Raw genomic sequence first — 18127 nt, 5'->3', positions numbered from 1 at the left:
GCCAGTTCTACTGGATTAGGGCCCCACCCTTCTGACCCCTTTCAACGTTAATTACCTATCTCAAAATACAATAATGCTGGGGCGTGGAGGAGGGTGGTTGGTGAGGGCTTCCACATATGAATTTGGGGGTGGGTAATACAATTCAGTCCATAGCAGCACAAATGCCTGGGATCCTATGATTAAAAACTAAGTGACATATCACCCTAGGCCACAGCCTGTGTCTGACCACAGGTTAAATGAGATTTACTAAACCAGCGTCTGGTGGATTGGGATTCTTGGAAACAGTGGAGGAGTTGGCTCTGCCAGTCCCGAACCTCCTCTTGCTCAACCACCTGGATCTGCATGTGTCATGATGGCTGCAGCAAGAGGGCTCATTCTGGATCTGGACTTCTGTACCAGCTGCAGCAATTCCTCGGTTTCCTTGGAGTTTCTCTTCAAGCTCAGCTGTCCTCAGGTCCCCTTGAGAGTTTTCCTCTAATGTGTACAGTCTGCAAAATGCCTGCAGGAGCTGTTGCCAGAACTCTCTCTGGTCTGCACGCTTCCTCCTCCTCTTGGACCTGCCCTCCCCGTGGGGTTCAGGGATGATAAGAACTGGGAGGTGGGTTTGATTTCATTTTCAGAGTGGAAGGGAATCTATAGCAATGATGTATACACACTTCCACACAATCGTGGAAGTGTGTGTTCATCAGGAGTCTTGGGCTCTGGTTCTGGATCACCTCTTTCTTTCATGCATGCGTTCAGCCCCTCAATCAACAAACCTTTCTTGAACACCGACTGTGTGTCAGGCATGATGCTAAATGATGGGGATGCAAATGAACAAAATAGGTGTAATCCGTGTTCTCTGAGGATTTAGAAGTTGTGAGATCATTGGCCTCATCTTAAGGTGAAACATCAAAACTGAAATGAACCTTTAAAATTGTGATTTTTTTTTCCCCTCTAATTACTGGAATGACTAGGTCCCTTAAGGAATTTGGAAAATTCAAAAAAAAGCATACATTGAATTCACCTGTGATCCATGGTAAAGAATATTAATCTTTTGGTGTGTTTCTTCCTAGACTTTGGCCATGTCTATGCACACAAACACGTATAGTACACATAGATATTTTTGTTTAAAAAATATGGCATCTTTTATTTTCTGGTTTGAAACAGACTTTTTTTCTTAGTGTTATTGCATAGATATTTTTCATGTCATTAAGTATTATTAATATACTTGTTAGTGGCAGTTTTGGTGATCTATCATATATATGTCATAACATTTATCCCTCTCATTCAGGACACTTAAATTATTTTCCCATTTTCACTATTATAAATAAATGACAGTACATGTCTCTGATTGCTTCCTTAAAATGAACTTGTAGGAGTAGCATTTTGGATCAAACAAGTTTTTGCCTTTTGAATATATATTGCAAAATTTACATCCAGGAAGATTGTATCAATTCACATGCCTATTAGCTATGTACAAGAGTCTTAGTTTTCCTGTATCTTCACTGATATGGATATGTATATTTTATAAACCTTTGCCAATTTAATGGGTGAAAATACATATGTATTTTAAAGTAAGAAATATGAGGTAAAATTTGGATGAACTTCTCTTTATGTATCTTTTAGCTATTTGCACTTCTACAATTCCTATTTATATCTTTTGCTTATTTTAATATTATTTTTTCTTATAAATTTGTTAGAACACTCTTTATCTTAAAGGTATTAGACCACTTTCTTTTACATATTGCAAATATTTTCCTACTTTGTGGTTTGCCTCTTACATATATGTATTTCAGATTACAAACATATATATATATGTATATGTATATATTTAGCTATATCTATCAGTACTGCTTCTTTTGCTTTGTTGTTTAGAAAACTTTCCAATCACAAAGTTAGATATATTTCCCTAGTTTTCTTTTTGGTCCCAAACTATTGGGTCTATTTTGGGAGTTTTTTCCTATTCCATTTTTTTGTCTATTTTTTCTACGGCTAAAGCTGCACTATATTTGTCCTGGTCTTTCGTATGTCAGATCTCCAATATCATTTTTTTCCTACTTCTTTATCCTATTCTTCTGCATTCTAGGAAGTGATTCTATCTGGACTTCACACTGACCTTCAGTATTGATTCTGCTCTTGCCCTGCTGTGAAAGGCCTTCCAAATTAAGCTGTAATATTTTTAATAGCTTTATTTTATTAACTCAGATAGTACATCTTCATCTTAATCAGTTGTCTTATCTCATCTTTGAGCTTTAATCCTCAGTCCATATTTTCTGAAATTAAATGGCCCAATACAACATGCCACTTAAAACTTACTGCTATTTATTGTGGTAAATATTTTGCAAAGAAAAAATTCCTTGATGTCTCTTCCTTGAGGGTTTTTTCAATGTCTTCTTTTGTGTCACGTAATTGTTTTCTGTGTGCCGCTCATCAGTTTAAGGCCTGCCGCACGTCCCCAGTGTGTGTGGATCAGCCTTGGGTCCTTTCATAGGCCACCCAAACCTTCTTAGGATCTTCTGATCCAGTGTCAGCTGTAGGACTGGATGACAGACCATTTCAGTAGCCCAGCAGCCTGGGTAGGACATCTTGCCTTGGGGCCTTGGGCAGAAGAGTTTTATTTCTTCCTTCTCTGTGTTGGTAAAGACTTTCTCTAGGGGGTCAGTCTTCTCTTCCTAGATTTCCAGGTGGTCCATCTTCCACTGTAGGTTTCTGTATCCAACCAATCCGGGTGCACCAATCTGGAAAAGAGCCCTACTCATCAGAGGGAATCTCCAAGACTCATGGTTTCTCTTGGTTTATCTGCATTTAACCTTGACTTCCTAGTGAAGTTGCCCCCCAGTTCTTCTGGGGCTCAGCCGTGGGACCTCAACTTCAGAACGTTAAGTGGGGACCTGCCAGGGCAACCTCTCCTCCTTCCTGAGAGATGGAACTCCCATCTCACATCGGCCAGACATTCTTGGGCAGCTGGGGAGTTAAACCTTTGGTATGTTTTGTCTCTGCTCTACTCAGCTGCTCTTTACCCTAGAACGAGTGGAAATACCTCAAAAATTGGTGGCTTGTGAGAATCACTCTTCTGTAGTGATCAATCTGTTCCGGGTTTTCTTTTTTTCTTGTAGTCCTTGGTTTATGTTAACTGGTTTCTGGAAGAGGTATAATTAGATACCTATGATGAAATAAGATGGTGAAGATCTAACTAGGAAATCAGCAATGGATCTTAAAGCTTATTTGAAATAACACATCTCCTGTCAGCCTCATAGCTGTGATTGGAGGATAAAATGAGAGGATAAATGTGAACGGACTTTGAAGGCTGTTAGGAACATTATGCAAATACAAAGTTGCTTTGTTATCGCCACATTTTATGAGACCAGAAATCAGTAGCCTTGTTGGAAGCAAATGTGAGTTGCGAGTTTTTTAAGGAATGTGTGATAATGGAAGATGGTTATTTAGGTGAAGCAGAGAGCCGTTCTATTTCTATGTGTTTCGCCCTCTCCTTTCACAGCAATAGATCTGAAATAGAGGTTGGTCTCGTTCTTTATCCCTGCAAAGAGAAGGCTGGCCTGAATTTCCACTTTAGACTATTTCTTACAGTGCCAAGAGATTGTTTCAGCCAAAGAAACTAATCTGCAGATAGGTCTGCCCACGCACAAGGCCCAGCAACGGGGGCAAAGGCTTTAATTAAAATGGAAGAGTTGGTCATTTCTGACCTATCTGGGAAGCTTAAAGTTGATGTGGTTTGAATGAAAGTAATGACTTTTGCTTAAAATGCGAATATTAATGCAAGAAAGAACCTGGGTTTGACTCTGAGTGCAACTGAAAGAGATTGTAACTCCTTTTTCATGTTTTTTTCCCCCTGAAAGGAATGGTCTTTTTCCCTCCTGAACTCCGTAAGGTATACATTTAACATATAAGGTATATATTTTTTTCTTTTAAGTTCCTTTCAGTTGGCTTTTTAAGCTCTTAAAAGCAGTGTAAATTTTAGATATTAATGGATCTTTGAAAACGTCCTAAGGACTTGCTATTGTTCGTGTTTATTTGGATGACATAAGTCAGTTTCAGAAGTAGCTTTCTTCCAGGGCTTCTTGGTTTGGTTGTCTGGACAGCACTTACCATCCCATAATCCAGCGGTCCACAGCCCGCTAGGAACAGGGGTGCAGAGCAGGAGGTGAGCGGTGGGCGAGTCAGCGAAGCTGCATCTGCCGCTCCCATCGCTCGCATGACCACCGGAACCATCCCATTTCTCCCACCCCCACCCCGACCCCAGTCCGTGGAAAAATTGTCTTCCACGAAACCGGTCTCTGGTGCCAAAAAGGCTGGGGACCGCTGCCATAATCTCCATTCACACACAGAAAGCTAAAGTGACCACACCGTGAAGAGTACACATATTTACCATTGAATTTGTACGTACCAAAATCAAGTTTTCAATTTTGAAGTAGCACGTGCTACCCTTGGGTCAAGTAGGCTCCTCTAAATAACAATTATTGCAATGAAAAAAATATGCATTTTGAATGTTGATAAGGGTAGATGGAAGTGTGGTCAGTTATATCAGTATATGTTAAACGCATTCCAGATCAGTGATGCTTTTTACTAATTACAATTATTTTGCGTATAAAGTAGACTTAATGAGGAATTACAAAGGCTTGAGCACTGTGAAGTTATTATTATTTTTATGTTAAAGATGAATCTGTTATAAAAATTAGGAAGGAAAACCATCCAGCCTCCTTCTACCCTAATAAATCATGCTTTTTTTCCTTTTCCCTTGCCACTTCTTCTCGGTATACTTATGAATTTTTATTTAATTGTCATCATCGTATACAAGCCATTTTGAGTTTAGCATTTTTCGTCCAACATTCATTACGTAGAAAGCATTTTTTTCCATTTCCAACTGATCATAAGGGCATTCCACGGCTGCTTGAACCCATCCCCTGTTGTAAAAAATGTAGCTGTCTCCCAATTTATTAATTTATTTTTTGTTCCGATTTCGATAATGCCGCAATGAACATCTTTGCTCAAATTTAATTGTAACTTTTTATGGGGAAGGTTTTGTTTTTAGAATAAATGGAATGGAATTTCTGTGCCAAATTCCAAGCAATTTCAGATGGTTAAGGGAAGTTGAGAGGAGGGTAGTTAAGAGAAGTCATTTGGAGGAAGATGCAGTAGGTGACTCGGTGTCCTGTCACCGAGGTGAGTGTACAAAGAGGTGAGTGTACCAGGAAGAAAGGGGAGGGCTGCTGGCGAGCTCCAGGGCCGAGGCAGGGCGAGCTGAGAGCACCTGGAACATTCTGCTGGGAACCTCTTTCCCTTTGTCAACCAACATGATTTGTGGCTTTGGGTTTGAATCAGACTCACTGGGACTCCGTGCTCCTCTCACTGGGGACTGGACTGTCATTGGGGTTGTTACTTCCTCCCTGAAGTCAGGGTGGGGAGGCCTTGGCTCCAGCTTGGAAAAAGCAGCAGGGGGAAAAGAGAGAACCAGGGGGAAAAGAGAGAACCAGGCGGAAAAGAGAGAACCAGGCGGAAGGGATGCGGCTAAATGGTGAGCCAGAACGCCTCCGCCATCAATCTACAATCAGGTGGTGTTTGCCAAGACTCTGTTTCTTTTCTTTTCTTTTTTTTTTAAACTTTCAGTTTATATATATATTGACTGATTGATTTATGGCTGTGTTGGGTCTTTGTTTCTGTGTGACGTTTTTCTCTAGTTGCGACAAGCGGGGGCCACTCTTCATCGCGGTGCGCGGGCCTCTCACTATCGCGGCCTCTCTTGTTGTGGAGCACAGGCTCCAGACGCGCAGGCTCAGTAGTTGTGGCGCACGGGCCCAGTTGCTCCGTGGCATGTGGGATCTTCCCAGACCAGGGCTCGAACCCGTGTCCCCTGCATTGGCAGGCGGATTCTCAACCACTGTGCCACCAGGGAAGCCCGACTCTGTTTCTTTTCACCCAGACACTGGGGCAAGGCAGTCCTTCCATGAAACCTGGAGGCTGGGAAGCTGAAGGAGAAAAACTAGCCTTCAATGAACAAAATCACAAAGAAGGCTCGTCGAACCCAGCATCGCTCACCACTAACGGCTTCATACCCGAGCTGCTCTTTTACTCCCCCCCGCTTTTTTTTTTTTTTTTCCAGCTAATGGGTTTTTACTAGTTTTGTCAAACTGCAAGTAAATAACCTAGTGAACTCTGTCTTTGCTGGAAATAGTCTTTTGGGAAAAAATGGTTTATTTTAGGAAAGAGGAAAAATAAAGCCGAACCACAAAACAAGGCTGCATTATGAGATTTCCAATTTTGCCGTGATTTTGTTCCCTGGGTAGATTGATGCTGCAAGGATTGTGATAAGAAGTTCTTCTATGGTAACGAACGCAAAATTGAAAGCCTACTTCAGCCCCATTTGAGCTCACACTGTTATCACTTTGTCTTTTCACCAATTACCTGTCTGTGTGTGCTCTTCACCAGCCCAGGCTCTGTGGCCACGTTCACTGCCCTGGAGATTTTGACATCTTCTTTCATTTTATTTTATTTTTTTGACTATAGCAGTATTCCTAATATTCCCACTACCCCTTACCTCCCAAAACCCCACAATCCTGTAGGAAAGGTGTACACATTTTAGGAATCAACATATTTATCTGCAAAAGGAAAAGTGCTAGTTTGCATGGCATCATTCTCAAAAATATGCAGAAGCTAAACAATGATGTTGAAATCGTCTGACACGCGTTCATATAGGGTTCCATTTCTCTGTCCTACCAATCTTCCTGGCAAACGAGACTCCAGATAACCTTGATTAAAACTTAAGACACAACCTAGAAAGGACTACAAATATATTTTAAAATCACACTTTTTTATGTCTCTAGTATTTTTCACGTTCTGATAGCACTTTTAAACCCATTTAAAGACCTTAGAAGGGTCCAGGGACTGTTTGGAAGCAGTCTTTGTGCTCCAGGAAAAATGAAGGAATTAAAAAAGTGATCAATGAGGAAAACCAGACAGAAAGGATTTACACTACGTCCTGTAAGCAAGATGCCATTTGCTGTGTATTCTCTGAAAATCACTTTGCCTTTGTGGCTAATCCATGAAGGCAAACCATTATTCAGGAGATCGGCTAGAACCCAATTGTAAAGAATGACAAGTGGAACCAAGGACTGGAAAAGAAGGAAAAAAATCTCTGAGTAAAGGAAGGGGATGGGGGACTTAGAATCAGGTAGCAAAGGATTCAAGGAGAATTCATGTTATGGAGAGCACACAGAACTCGAAGTTAGGACCGATGCAGTCTGCAGTGAGCGATGCTTAGCATTACGTGGATTACAGTGTTTCCGATACAATGTCTCATTTGCTTCTCATGGAAACCCTAATAAATATCACTGTGTTCATTTTGTACATGGAGAAAGTGACACTCGTTTTGGCTACAAATTAGAGTAAGTGACTTGTTCGATATCACGACTTGTTCGATATCATGACTTGTTCAATATCATGCAGCTAGAAAGTGGTAGGGCTGGAACTGGGGTTCTGAACTTCTGACTCTTTTATTGGTGTTTTCAGTCCACCATCCTGCCTCAGGTAGCAACTTGGAAGTTAGAACTGCAGTGTTGTTGAGAGGTGAGGAGAGTTTGGATGGGCTCTGAGTTCAGCAAAGGAGGAAAGATGGAACTAAGAAGGGCAGGAATAGAGACGCAGACGTAGAGAACGGACGTGTGGACATGGGGGTGGGAGAAGGGGGTGGGATGAACTGGCAGATTGGGATTGACATAAATACACTACCATGTGTAAAACAGCTAGTAGGAACCTGCTGTATAGCACAGGGAGCTCAGTTCGGTGCTCTGCGGTGACCTAGATGGGTGGGATGGGGGGCTGGGAAGGAGGTCCAAGAGGGAGGGGATATAGGTATACACATAGTTGATTCACTTTGTTGTACAGCAGAAACTAACACAACATTGTAAAGCAACTATACCCCCCCCCCAAAAAAAATAACCCAGACAAGGCAAAAAAAAAAAAAAAGAAGGGGTCAGTTTCTCCACACTCAACATAGAGCAGTCAGGACAGATGGAAATTCATAGTCCTGCTCATCTGCAGGAGGTGGGGCTTGATTTGTTCTGTTGCACCTGTCTGCTTGCGTGTAGCTTGGCTCTGATCAGGCTTTGGTTGGAGGTGCCGTGTGCGTGTCCCCATCCCAGGGCGGCGTTGTCCCTGGCTCCTTAGGGCAGGGCAGCTGCAGTGAGAGTGGGGCTGGGGACCTAGCTCTTCATCACAGTTGATCCTTGTTTTATTCCCTCTGCTGACCTGTTCTTACCTTTGAAGACAATTAAACATTCACTCCAGGCTAAAACATCCCAGTGGTTTCACCTTTCTTCATGAACTCTGTTTTCTAATCCTGAAATTATATTGGCTTGATGACCTTGGGCAAGTCCCTTAACCTATCTGAAACTTCACCCCACGGGACCCATAGGAATGTGCTCAAGTGTTTTCTTTTTTTTTTTTTCAGTTTTAATATTTTTTAATTGAAGTATGGTTGATTTATAAAGTGTTAGTTTCTGCTGTGTAGCAAAATGATTCAGTTACACATATATATACCTTCTTTTTAAAATATTCTTTTCCATTATGGTTTACCATAGGATACTGAATGTAGTTCTCTGTGCTCTGCAGTGAAGACCTTGTTGTTTCAAGTGTTTTCTGAGCAAAGTCCTTTTGGGCATTTGCAGTCACTGGCTATGTGTCCAAAGATTCAGAATGCCTTCTCTTTCACAGTATCTGTTTCTGCTTTTTCTTCCCAGAGTCGAAAACATGCCAGTAAAGTCCGACTATATTACATGCTTCACCCCAGGGACGGTGGGTGTCCCGCAAAGAGGCTCCGATCAGAGAATGTGAGTATCTGATGCCACATGTTATCCTTGGATAATTTGTTCTGTTTGCTAAAAACTTTGCAGGTTTGGGAATTGCAGTTATGTCCAGCTTAGTGGGAAAGCTAAGTGAGTTGAAATCGTTCGCATTAAATATTACAGAAAATATGACATGATAGCAAGTCTTTTCCTTTTTTCCTGCCAGAACTTGCCAGTATGGGGTTGGGAGACTTTTTGATGATACTGTGCTGGGACCTCACAGAGAAAATAACAGACAGAAGGGCTGAGACAGACAGAGGCTGTCTGCGGGGAGGCGGGCACCTTCAGAAGACATGACCTAAGGGCAAACCTGTCAGAAAGATCAGATGCTTTGCTTTCTACATAATGTATGTTTCCTTTGGTGTGTAAAACAGAATGCCATTTGTTCATTTATAATGAAAGCTGTGCACATCTTGCAAATAAAAATATTCAGGGCTTTGATCAGCGTTGCTTTTTCCTGAGGGAATGTTTACTTAGGAAGACAAATGACAATTAGAAAGTTGCTTTGAGGGTTTAATGTCAGAGCAAAGGGGTTCCCTTAGCCAGGCCAAGGCCAAGACTGATGAGAGAAATATTGCTTTCTCCCAGCAGGGGACCCTTTTCCTAATGAGTGGAATATTCTTACCCACCTGTGGCAGAGACCCTCCATGATAAAAACTGCCGATGAAGCACAGAAACGCCTCCCCCTTTGAGGGCTGAGAGGCTGAGGACGTAGAATTCACACCCCACACTCTCACGTGCTTGTGATCCTGCTTTCTTTCTGCTGCCGTATCGATGCCAGTCTCATTAAAAATTAATACGTGATCATCAAAGAGACTGGACGAAAACTGTACTTGTTTGTTGTCACAGAAGAAACAGAGAGAGAAAGGTCACTGCATGTGACCAGAGGCAGCGAGCCGCGCAGCTGGCAGGGTCCACAGATTCCAAGCCCACGTCTCAGCATCACAAGATGGGCCGCTCACGTACACACTCATCTGGATGCTGTGGATTTTTCTTTACTGCCCACTGAGGAAACAGGGACACATAAGCCACAGACCTGTGGCTTTAAAGAGACTTAAATATAGTGAGAGAGGTTAACACTGTATAAAAAATAGCTCTGATGCCACAGTGTAGGTGTTTGTTAACATTTGTACAAAGCCCCATGGAGACAAAGGGCGGGTGAGTCATGCCAGGGCCGTCCGACCAGGGAAGGTGTTACTGCAGAGTTGGCATGTGAGCTGGGCTCTTTGGGCTTGGATGGGTGGTACCAGATGGAGGCATGAGAGTGAGGGGAGGACAGGTGTTTTCTTGGGTGCATCCCTAGCAAAAGAACCTATTAAGACACAGGAAGGTTGGCCTTAGTCAGCTTTTATGTGATCTCAGAATCCTGTAACCACGCTGGAGTCCCGCCCTCCATCAGCTGTCTGTTAACAGAGAGAACGGAATTAGGTTTTTTATTTCCTCTTGATATTATTCAGCGATGTATCCCTTTATTCAATAGCCATTTAGTATCTAATCCTAAGAGTCAGAAACAGTAGGATTCACGGACATTTGACAGCTCTTTGAACACAGATTATTTTCTATCCACTCAAATTCTAATTATGAATGTTGCACTTATATCTGAGCTCCTAGCGAGTGACCCATCAGGTGTAGGGGAGGAAAACCTTTCCTTTCTAGGTTCCTTGGCTGGTCTAATAATTAAACTGACATAAAACACATGAACAGAAGAAGAATAAATTTCATTTCATACATGTGGGAGCCGCAAAGATAGGAGACTCAAGGAGGTGACCAAAACAGGCAACTTTTATGCTTTTTAGACAAAGAAGCAAAGCAATAAATTTGTGAGGAATTGACACGACAAAGGCTTTTGGGCTTGGGGTAGCAAATTAGAGAAGGAATAACAAGTTTGGTTTATACAGGCTTCTCCTCCCCCTGAATTCCGTATCTTTGGTGATATGGATGTCTGTCTACCTCCTGGTACAGGGAAGGTGCCTTTTACATGGGAGATTTATTTCCTGCTTTCAGGAGGACAAAGGATGGTCAGAGTATCCTTCTTGGACCTTGCTGTTTCTTAAGTAACTTCATTAAAAAAAAATCAATATGCCGAGGTGGCTTATTGTGGGGTGGGCTTATTTCTGCTCCCCTTCACAAGCAAACAGAAAGGGGCACTGCAACTCCAGCTGCGACTTTGAGGACACGATCTTTGCTGCTCTGGTCAGATCCATGTTTCACCCCACTCAGGCTCCGGTTCTGCCAGACTCCTTGGGGTCAGTTGATACAGGGGAAGAGGTTCAGATTTTACAGAAAGAAGTGTTTGCAAGGGCTCTTTACCAGAGGCCCCTTTGAGAACTTTTTCCTGGATTTTGAAAACTTAGCTCTACCAGCGATTTGTCGATTGAATCATTTTCTATGACTTGTTAATCATTGTCTGGAAGCAAATAAGTAAGTAGGAAAAGCAACATAATGATCTTACTTTTTAAAAGAGATGGTTGATGCCTTAATAGGCTGTATGGACATTTCACAGGAGTAATAGATCATTTCCATTAGGCATCTTGATGCATCGGATGCTGTGTGGAAGGTACCCCCGGCCCCTCTCCAGGGCCCTGAAAGTTGATGTTGGTAACTATTTGGGCCAATTTTCTCTGGTACAGCCTCACACCTAAGGGTTGAAAGACTAAATACACAAATCGACAATGGCCAGAATATATCTAAAAGTAGAACTTTGACCCACAATCTGCAGCAACCAGTCCAGAAAACCAACCCATTGCTATCCAGTAACAGGCCCAGAAGCCTGCCTGCTGTGAGTCAGACTTGTAGGATGTCAGACCACCGTCTCTAGTGACAACCCAGGGGGTCAAAAAATAGCCCTGTAACAATAGGCCTCGAATGGCCAGGCTTGATGAATAGCTGACAGCTTCCCTAATTTCTGTCCTTGTTTCCAACTTAGGACCAACCAGAAAAAGCCAAGTATGTACCCCTAACCAATCACATAGGCTGTCCCATTCTAGGTGGCCCACCTGCAGTTTCCCCAGGTCAACAGCCTCCAATCAGGGCACGGGTGAAACCTACCCCTTTTCCATTATGAAGCTCCTCCACTTCTCTGCTTGCCTTTGAGTCTCCTCCAAATGCAGGTGATGTTGGCTGGCTGTCTTGTTACAGCAAGCTCCACATAAACAGCCTTTCTTGTTCCCATTTGGTTGTTGTTTATTTCCACAGGGTGGTAAAATGGGGATGAGAATAAGAATATCTAAAGTACAGGTTCATCCTAAGACTCAACTGAACTAACCCGTTTATATAGCACTTTGTTTTCAAAGTGCTTTCTGCAGGCATTATTACTTTTTATTTATTTATTTATTTGGCTGTGTCGGGTCTTCGTGGTGCTTGCGGTGCACGGGCTTCTCTCTAGTTGTGGCACGTGAGCTCTCTAGTTGCAGCGTGTGGGCTTAGTTGCCCCGCGGCATGAGGGATCCTAGTTCCCCGACCAGGGGTCGAACCCGCGTCCCCCTGCATTGGAAGGCGGACTCTTAACCACTGGACCACCAGGGAAGTCCCTCTGCAGGCATTATTATTACTGAGCCTCTTGCCACCAGCGCCTGTGATCTTGGGAGGATGTAATACTTTGGTCCACTTGCCTCTCCAGTCTTGCCTGTTCTCCCACCTCCCCTGCTCCCAGGGTCTGTGGTTTGCATCGTAGTGTTACTTGATCGAGAACACTTTTATGGCTGCCCCGAATATCCAACAAAAGGAGTGTTTCTGAAAATAGAAAACTTGTTGTTGATTTTCCAAACCCTGACCACACATGAACCTTGGGCCCACAGTGATCCCTAAAATTGATGGGTAATGGCAGCCTGGGAATACACAGTAACTCTGAATTTACCTACAGATGAACAGAAGTGCCTGTTATTTTTCCCAGAGCCATTGCCATTTCTATTCCAGGTCATTTGACCTTTTGTTGTCGTTGTTGCTTTTTAAAAACTTAAATTCATTTCTGTCTTCTGGCCTTTCCAGCATTTTAAATTCCCTGCTTTACTCTTTAAGAATCCTCATTTGGGTCTTCTGTGTTTTTTCCCTGAAATTTTAGAGCAAGACATTTTCCCCTTGAGGGCACAGAGTAAAATTAAATGCGAAATAAATTGTTAGAGTTGATTGCCTTAGAGAAATGTTCAGGAATCCCACGGGCATTAGAGCCAAAAAGGACTTTAAAGATTATCTAGTCCATCGAGAGCCTCGGTTTTCTACCAATGGTCCTTTTTATTATCTTCTCACTCACGGGTCACATGCTTTGAAAAAAAATTGTCTGCTTGGGAAACAGCACTTTTAAGTTAAAAAGGTGATTTAATTTTACTTTTATTTTCATTCTGTAAAGATAAGTAACTGCCAACCCAAATTGCCCCTTGGTATTAAATAAACAGTGTTTTTACATGGAATTAATGTAATTTCTTCTAAGTGGGGAAACTTGACATTTGGTTAGTGTGATTGAACTTATCACTCTTAAATATTTATATGGTTTCCCTTAGGTCTGAAATACTCAGCGCAGCTTGAGAACCTCCATTATCATGTTCACAGGTCCCTAAGTATCCTGGGTTTCAGGTTGGGAGGACTTGATATAACCTCCCTCCCACCCCGTAATTACAAAGGTGAAAATAAGGCCCAAAGAAGTACCATGACTTGCCCAAATTTGTCAGGCCTGAGAATAAGACCCTCCCGGCTTCCCTAAATCCTATTCCTGGGCTTCTTCCACGTATCTTGAAATTGCATCTTATTTGGAGTCATGGAAGCCATTGCTGGGTCCATAGCCAGAGAATATTGCTGTTCTGGGGCAAAGTAATAATAGTAACTGGCGCTTATCAGGTGCTTCCCACTTAAGTTCTAAATGCTTTATATACAACCACACATTTCATCCTCACACCTCCTGTGTAAGGCAGAAGCCAGCATTATCCCCAAGAGAAGCAAACTGAAATCGAGATTAAGGCATTTGACTCTGGTCCTACAGCTGGTGAGTGGCAGAGACAAGGCTGGGAAAACACGAAACACAACAAAATAAAATTCCCTCTGGCCCTGCAAACTAGCTAACCATGCCACTCCCGGAGACAGGTGGTGAGCATATATTAAGTGCTGGGGGCACAAAGATGGAAGGGCATGGAACCTTCCTCAACAGAAATCGGGATCTAGTCGGGGCTTCAACGTGCAAATCATGTCTTTTCATACAGCGTGCTAGGCACTACCCTAAACATATGTCCAGGCTACCATCAACAACAATAATCAATAAACAATCTATAATAGGAATAGCACAGAGCTTTATTTGAGCCCAGAAGACACCCTCTCAGACAACTCTGAGGAACTGCTCCAGAGAAGCTTGGTTTTCAGCACAGTTTTATGTCTTGTCGGAACTAAGAGCATCAAACAAATCAGGATACCTTCCTTCAAGGTTTCAGAAAAAAAAAAAAAAAAAAGAAGAAAACCCACCACCACATAACACAGTGAGTCAGTATGGCCTTGGCGCCTGGGAAGGGGGTCTTATCATGGAAGGAGCGCGAGCATTGGTGTCCCAGGAAGGGAGACATTTCATCTTTATTTTTAACATGGACATTCTTTACTTTTGGTCCCTGTGCCCTTTTCTTTAGTAATTAAAGCAGATGTACAGTGTAGGTTTGATAGGCCACAAACAGGCTGTTTTAGTTAGCATAAAATTCAAGTTATCTCCTGTGTAAGCCAGAATGACTTTCCCATACCTCTATGTGAAAATTTCTTTTCTCACTACCATCTGGGCACAGGGGAGGGGTCCCCGATCTCTCCTGGCAGGACGGGGCAGGACAGTGTTTCCTGGAGAAAGGGACCCTGAGCTGATTCTTGAAGGGTGGGATGTGGATGGTGCCAGTGAAGAAGGGTGGGAAAGGCCTCTCCTGAGTGTGGCCTCGACATGAGTGATGTCTTCAGGGAAACACAATTCAAAGGTATTTCTAGATGCAAAGTGCTAGCGGGTGGCTGTGTTCGTCTCCTTGGGCTGCTGTAACAAATGACCACAAACTGCTTGGCTTACAACAATAGACATTTATTCTCTCACAGTTCTGGAGGCTACAAATCTGAAGTCAAGGTGTAGGCAGGACCTCCCTCTGGAGGCTCTGATTGACAGTCAGGTCCCCGCTTCTCTCCTCGCTGCTGGTGGCTGCTGAGAACGCTTGTTGCTCCCTGGCTTGCAGCTGAGTCACGCCAGCCTGCTCGCTTCCCCGTGTGTGTCTCTGGGTGTCCTCTCCTCTTCGAATAAAGACCCCAGTCATCCGATTTAGCACTCATTATAATCCAGTGTGACATCATCGTAATTACATCTGAAAAGACCCTATTTCCAAATAAGGTCACATGTCCGAGGTGGACCTCAATTTGGGGGGACAGTATTCTCCCAGCACAGCAGTAGAGACAAAAGTGGGGATTGGATGGTAGACAAAGGTACAGACCCATACTGTGCATAATATTGACATTTACTTTGTCAACATTTTCCATTTTCTCGACTGGTCTGCTGCCGAATGCGTGGGGAATTCTCAAAGAGGGGTGCATCTACTGAGGATGCAGTGCCTTGGCTTCCAGTTGCACATTTAGAGCTAGAAGCGGGGATTCTGTCCCTGGCTCAGCTGCCTAGTAGTTGTACAGCATTGCTTTGAACTCTCTGAACCTTCACTGCCGTGGTTTTATAATCAGGGATTACAATGACTGCCCTGCTTGTTTAGAAGCTTCCTGTTTGCGAAGCTGTGTAATAAACGGTAAAGTGTGTGTAAAATGTTCCTTCATGGGATTCAAAAAAATTATTTGTCTATTAGTTCCATTCTTTCATCTCTGCAGTGCAATATACAACTTCTATCTTCCAGTTAGGGGCAGGCTTACTGTGCACATCCGGAAGACTCGAAGAGCAATTAGGAAATCCATAGGTGTGACTTCATATTCATTTATGTGTCTTAAGCCAGGGGTCAGAACATAGCCACCGGCCAAATGCAGCCACTGCTTATTTTGTAAGGTCTGCAAGCGAAGAATGGTTTTTACGTTTTTAAATGTTTGGAAAAAATCAAAAGAAGAATAATACATCGTGACATGAAAATTACATGGAGTTCAAAAATTAAGGCTCATAAATAAAGCCTTATTGGAACACAGCCAGACTCAATCCTCTCCATACTGTCTAGAGCTCTCCTCACATCACACAGCAGAATTGAGTAGTTGCAGTGGAGGACTCTTTGTCCCACAAAGCCTGCAATGTTTACTCTCTGGCCGCCACACAGGAAATGTTTGCCCAACCCTGTGTGAAGTGGATGATTCTGGTGAAGGAGGAGGTGAGTTGTCATCCCTCTGGGTGGCTGTCTCCCTACTCATAGGAATGATCCCTTTGGAACATTCCAGACTCTAAAGCTGCCTTGTCTTCTGTTCATTTCCAGAGTTTCGTTTTTTTTAGGGCCCAGCAGGTTGAAGGTTGTAGGGAATAAGAAGTATCATTCCCAACCCCTGAACAGGAACTTTGTTGCTATTTTGCTTTGTTTCTTTCAATAAGATAGATTGAAATTTACGAACAGTTTATGTTATAAGAATCAGTTTGAAGTCGGCCACACTGTGGAAACAATGAGGATGATTTGTTTCTTCTGCCATCTTCCCACCAAACTGAATTTATGGTAACCAGGACTCCTGAGTTTTCTGAGACAGCCCTGATGTAGAATATTTTTTCTTGTCACTACAGATCAATGATATGTCCTGAAAAATCTAGTATTTCCTCTCCAAACTGTACCCAACAGGGGAGTAACACTTTTGTTATACAAACACACAGATGACAATTTAAATGAAAAAACAGATGTGAATGTGTAGTATGGCACTTGAGCTGTATACAACTTCCTAGGCCTGCGACAAGACCTGTAGCTTGGGAGTCCGGTTCTGAAGCTCATTTATACTAAAAAATATATATCATAGTCATTACTTCCATCTAGAATCTGATTCAGAGGAGAGGAAAGAATTCCCCAAAATGACAGCTATGAAAGTAATTTTTTTAAGGTGGAGGTAGTATCATGGGTGTTTGATTACTGTCAGCCTTGTGGCCTCCTCCTGTACTCTGTAATCCCATTATTATATTGTTATCATTGGATATATCCTCTCCTTAGCAGAAGACTTATTAAGCCCTTTTTATGTGTCAGGCCCTTTACTAAATACTTGGTATTTATTTCATTTGAACTTTACAAGTGCAAGTAGGAATCTTCATTGCCTCCATCTTAAAAAGATGTGAAAGCTGAAGCTTAGGTCAAGTATCTCATCCAAAATCGTACACCTTGTAAGTAATACAGCCAAGGTTCAAACACAGTACAGTTTAGCTCTCAAATCTGAGCTCTGAATTACTATATATTCTTCATTTACTTAATCTTTCATATTAATTGGCTGTCTACCAAGAGTCAGGTGCTGTGTTAATTACGGAGAATTTAATAGCAAATGAAACAGATACAGTTTCTGTTTACAGTGTTTACAGGATAGTGTGGGAAATGGACACTAATTAAAAAAATCATACAAATATCTAAATGAAGGAACGTAATGGAATAGTAGAGAATGGGGAAATCACAAGGTCTTTGGCAACAGGGACGTCTTCTCTGAGTAAGGATTAGTCAGAGCAGTGAGGGGAGACAGGAGAATTCCAGACAGATGGAACAGCATATGCAAAGCGTCTGCAGTCAGAGAAATCACAGCGTTTAAGGAATAACAAGAAAGCCAGCATGGCTAGAAGCCGTGCGGTGAGGTGCAGAGAATGGATTGATGGAAACAAGAGTGTCATCTACTTTGAACTGTCAACTGTCTGACTTTCAATTGTTTCCTGTGTCGATGAAAATCATCCATAAACAGTCTATAATAGGAGTAGAAAAGAGTTTTATTTGAGCCAAACTGAGGGCTGTAGCCCAGAAGACAGCTTCTTAGATTACTCTGAGAAACTGCTCTGGAGAAGCATGGATTTCAGCACAGTTTTATGTCTTGTCAGAACAAAGAACATCAAACAAGTCAGGGATACATTCCTTTAGGTTTTCAAAAAACCAGATCAGCAAGCACACAGCGAGTCAGTATGACCTTGGCACCTGGGAAGGGGGTCTTATCATGGAAGGAACACCAGCAGTGGCATCCCAGGAAGAGGGGGTATTTCATCTTTATTTTTAACATGGACATTCTTTACTTCTGGTCAGTGCACCCTTTTCTTTAATAATTAAAGCAGATGTATAAAGTAGGTTTGATAGCCACAAACGGGCTGTTCTAGTTAGCATAAAATTCAAATTAAGCCAGAATGACTGCCCCATACCTCAGTA

General features: G+C 42.5%; 1 protein-coding gene across 3 annotated transcripts in view; it reads left to right on the top strand.

The window, feature by feature from the left end:
* The window catches only part of ZMAT4 (zinc finger matrin-type 4), a 422482-nt gene that overhangs the window by 115345 nt on the left and 289010 nt on the right, over nucleotides 1-18127 (top strand). For all 3 annotated transcript variants that reach the window (XR_014239095.1, XM_082375085.1, XM_082375084.1), the window contains exon 3: nucleotides 8736-8825. Coding sequence is in view for 2 of the 3 variants with exons in the window: in XM_082375085.1 (XP_082231211.1) it covers nucleotides 8736-8825 (90 nt within the window). In the remaining variant the exon portion in view is untranslated. The remainder of the gene's footprint in view (nucleotides 1-8735; nucleotides 8826-18127) is intronic.

The sequence above is a fragment of the Balaenoptera borealis genome (genome assembly GCF_965194805.1).
Source record: "Balaenoptera borealis genome assembly, chromosome: 21".
NCBI lineage: Eukaryota > Metazoa > Chordata > Mammalia > Artiodactyla > Balaenopteridae > Balaenoptera > Balaenoptera borealis.
This window is presented reverse-complemented; position numbering and strand designations above follow the sequence as displayed.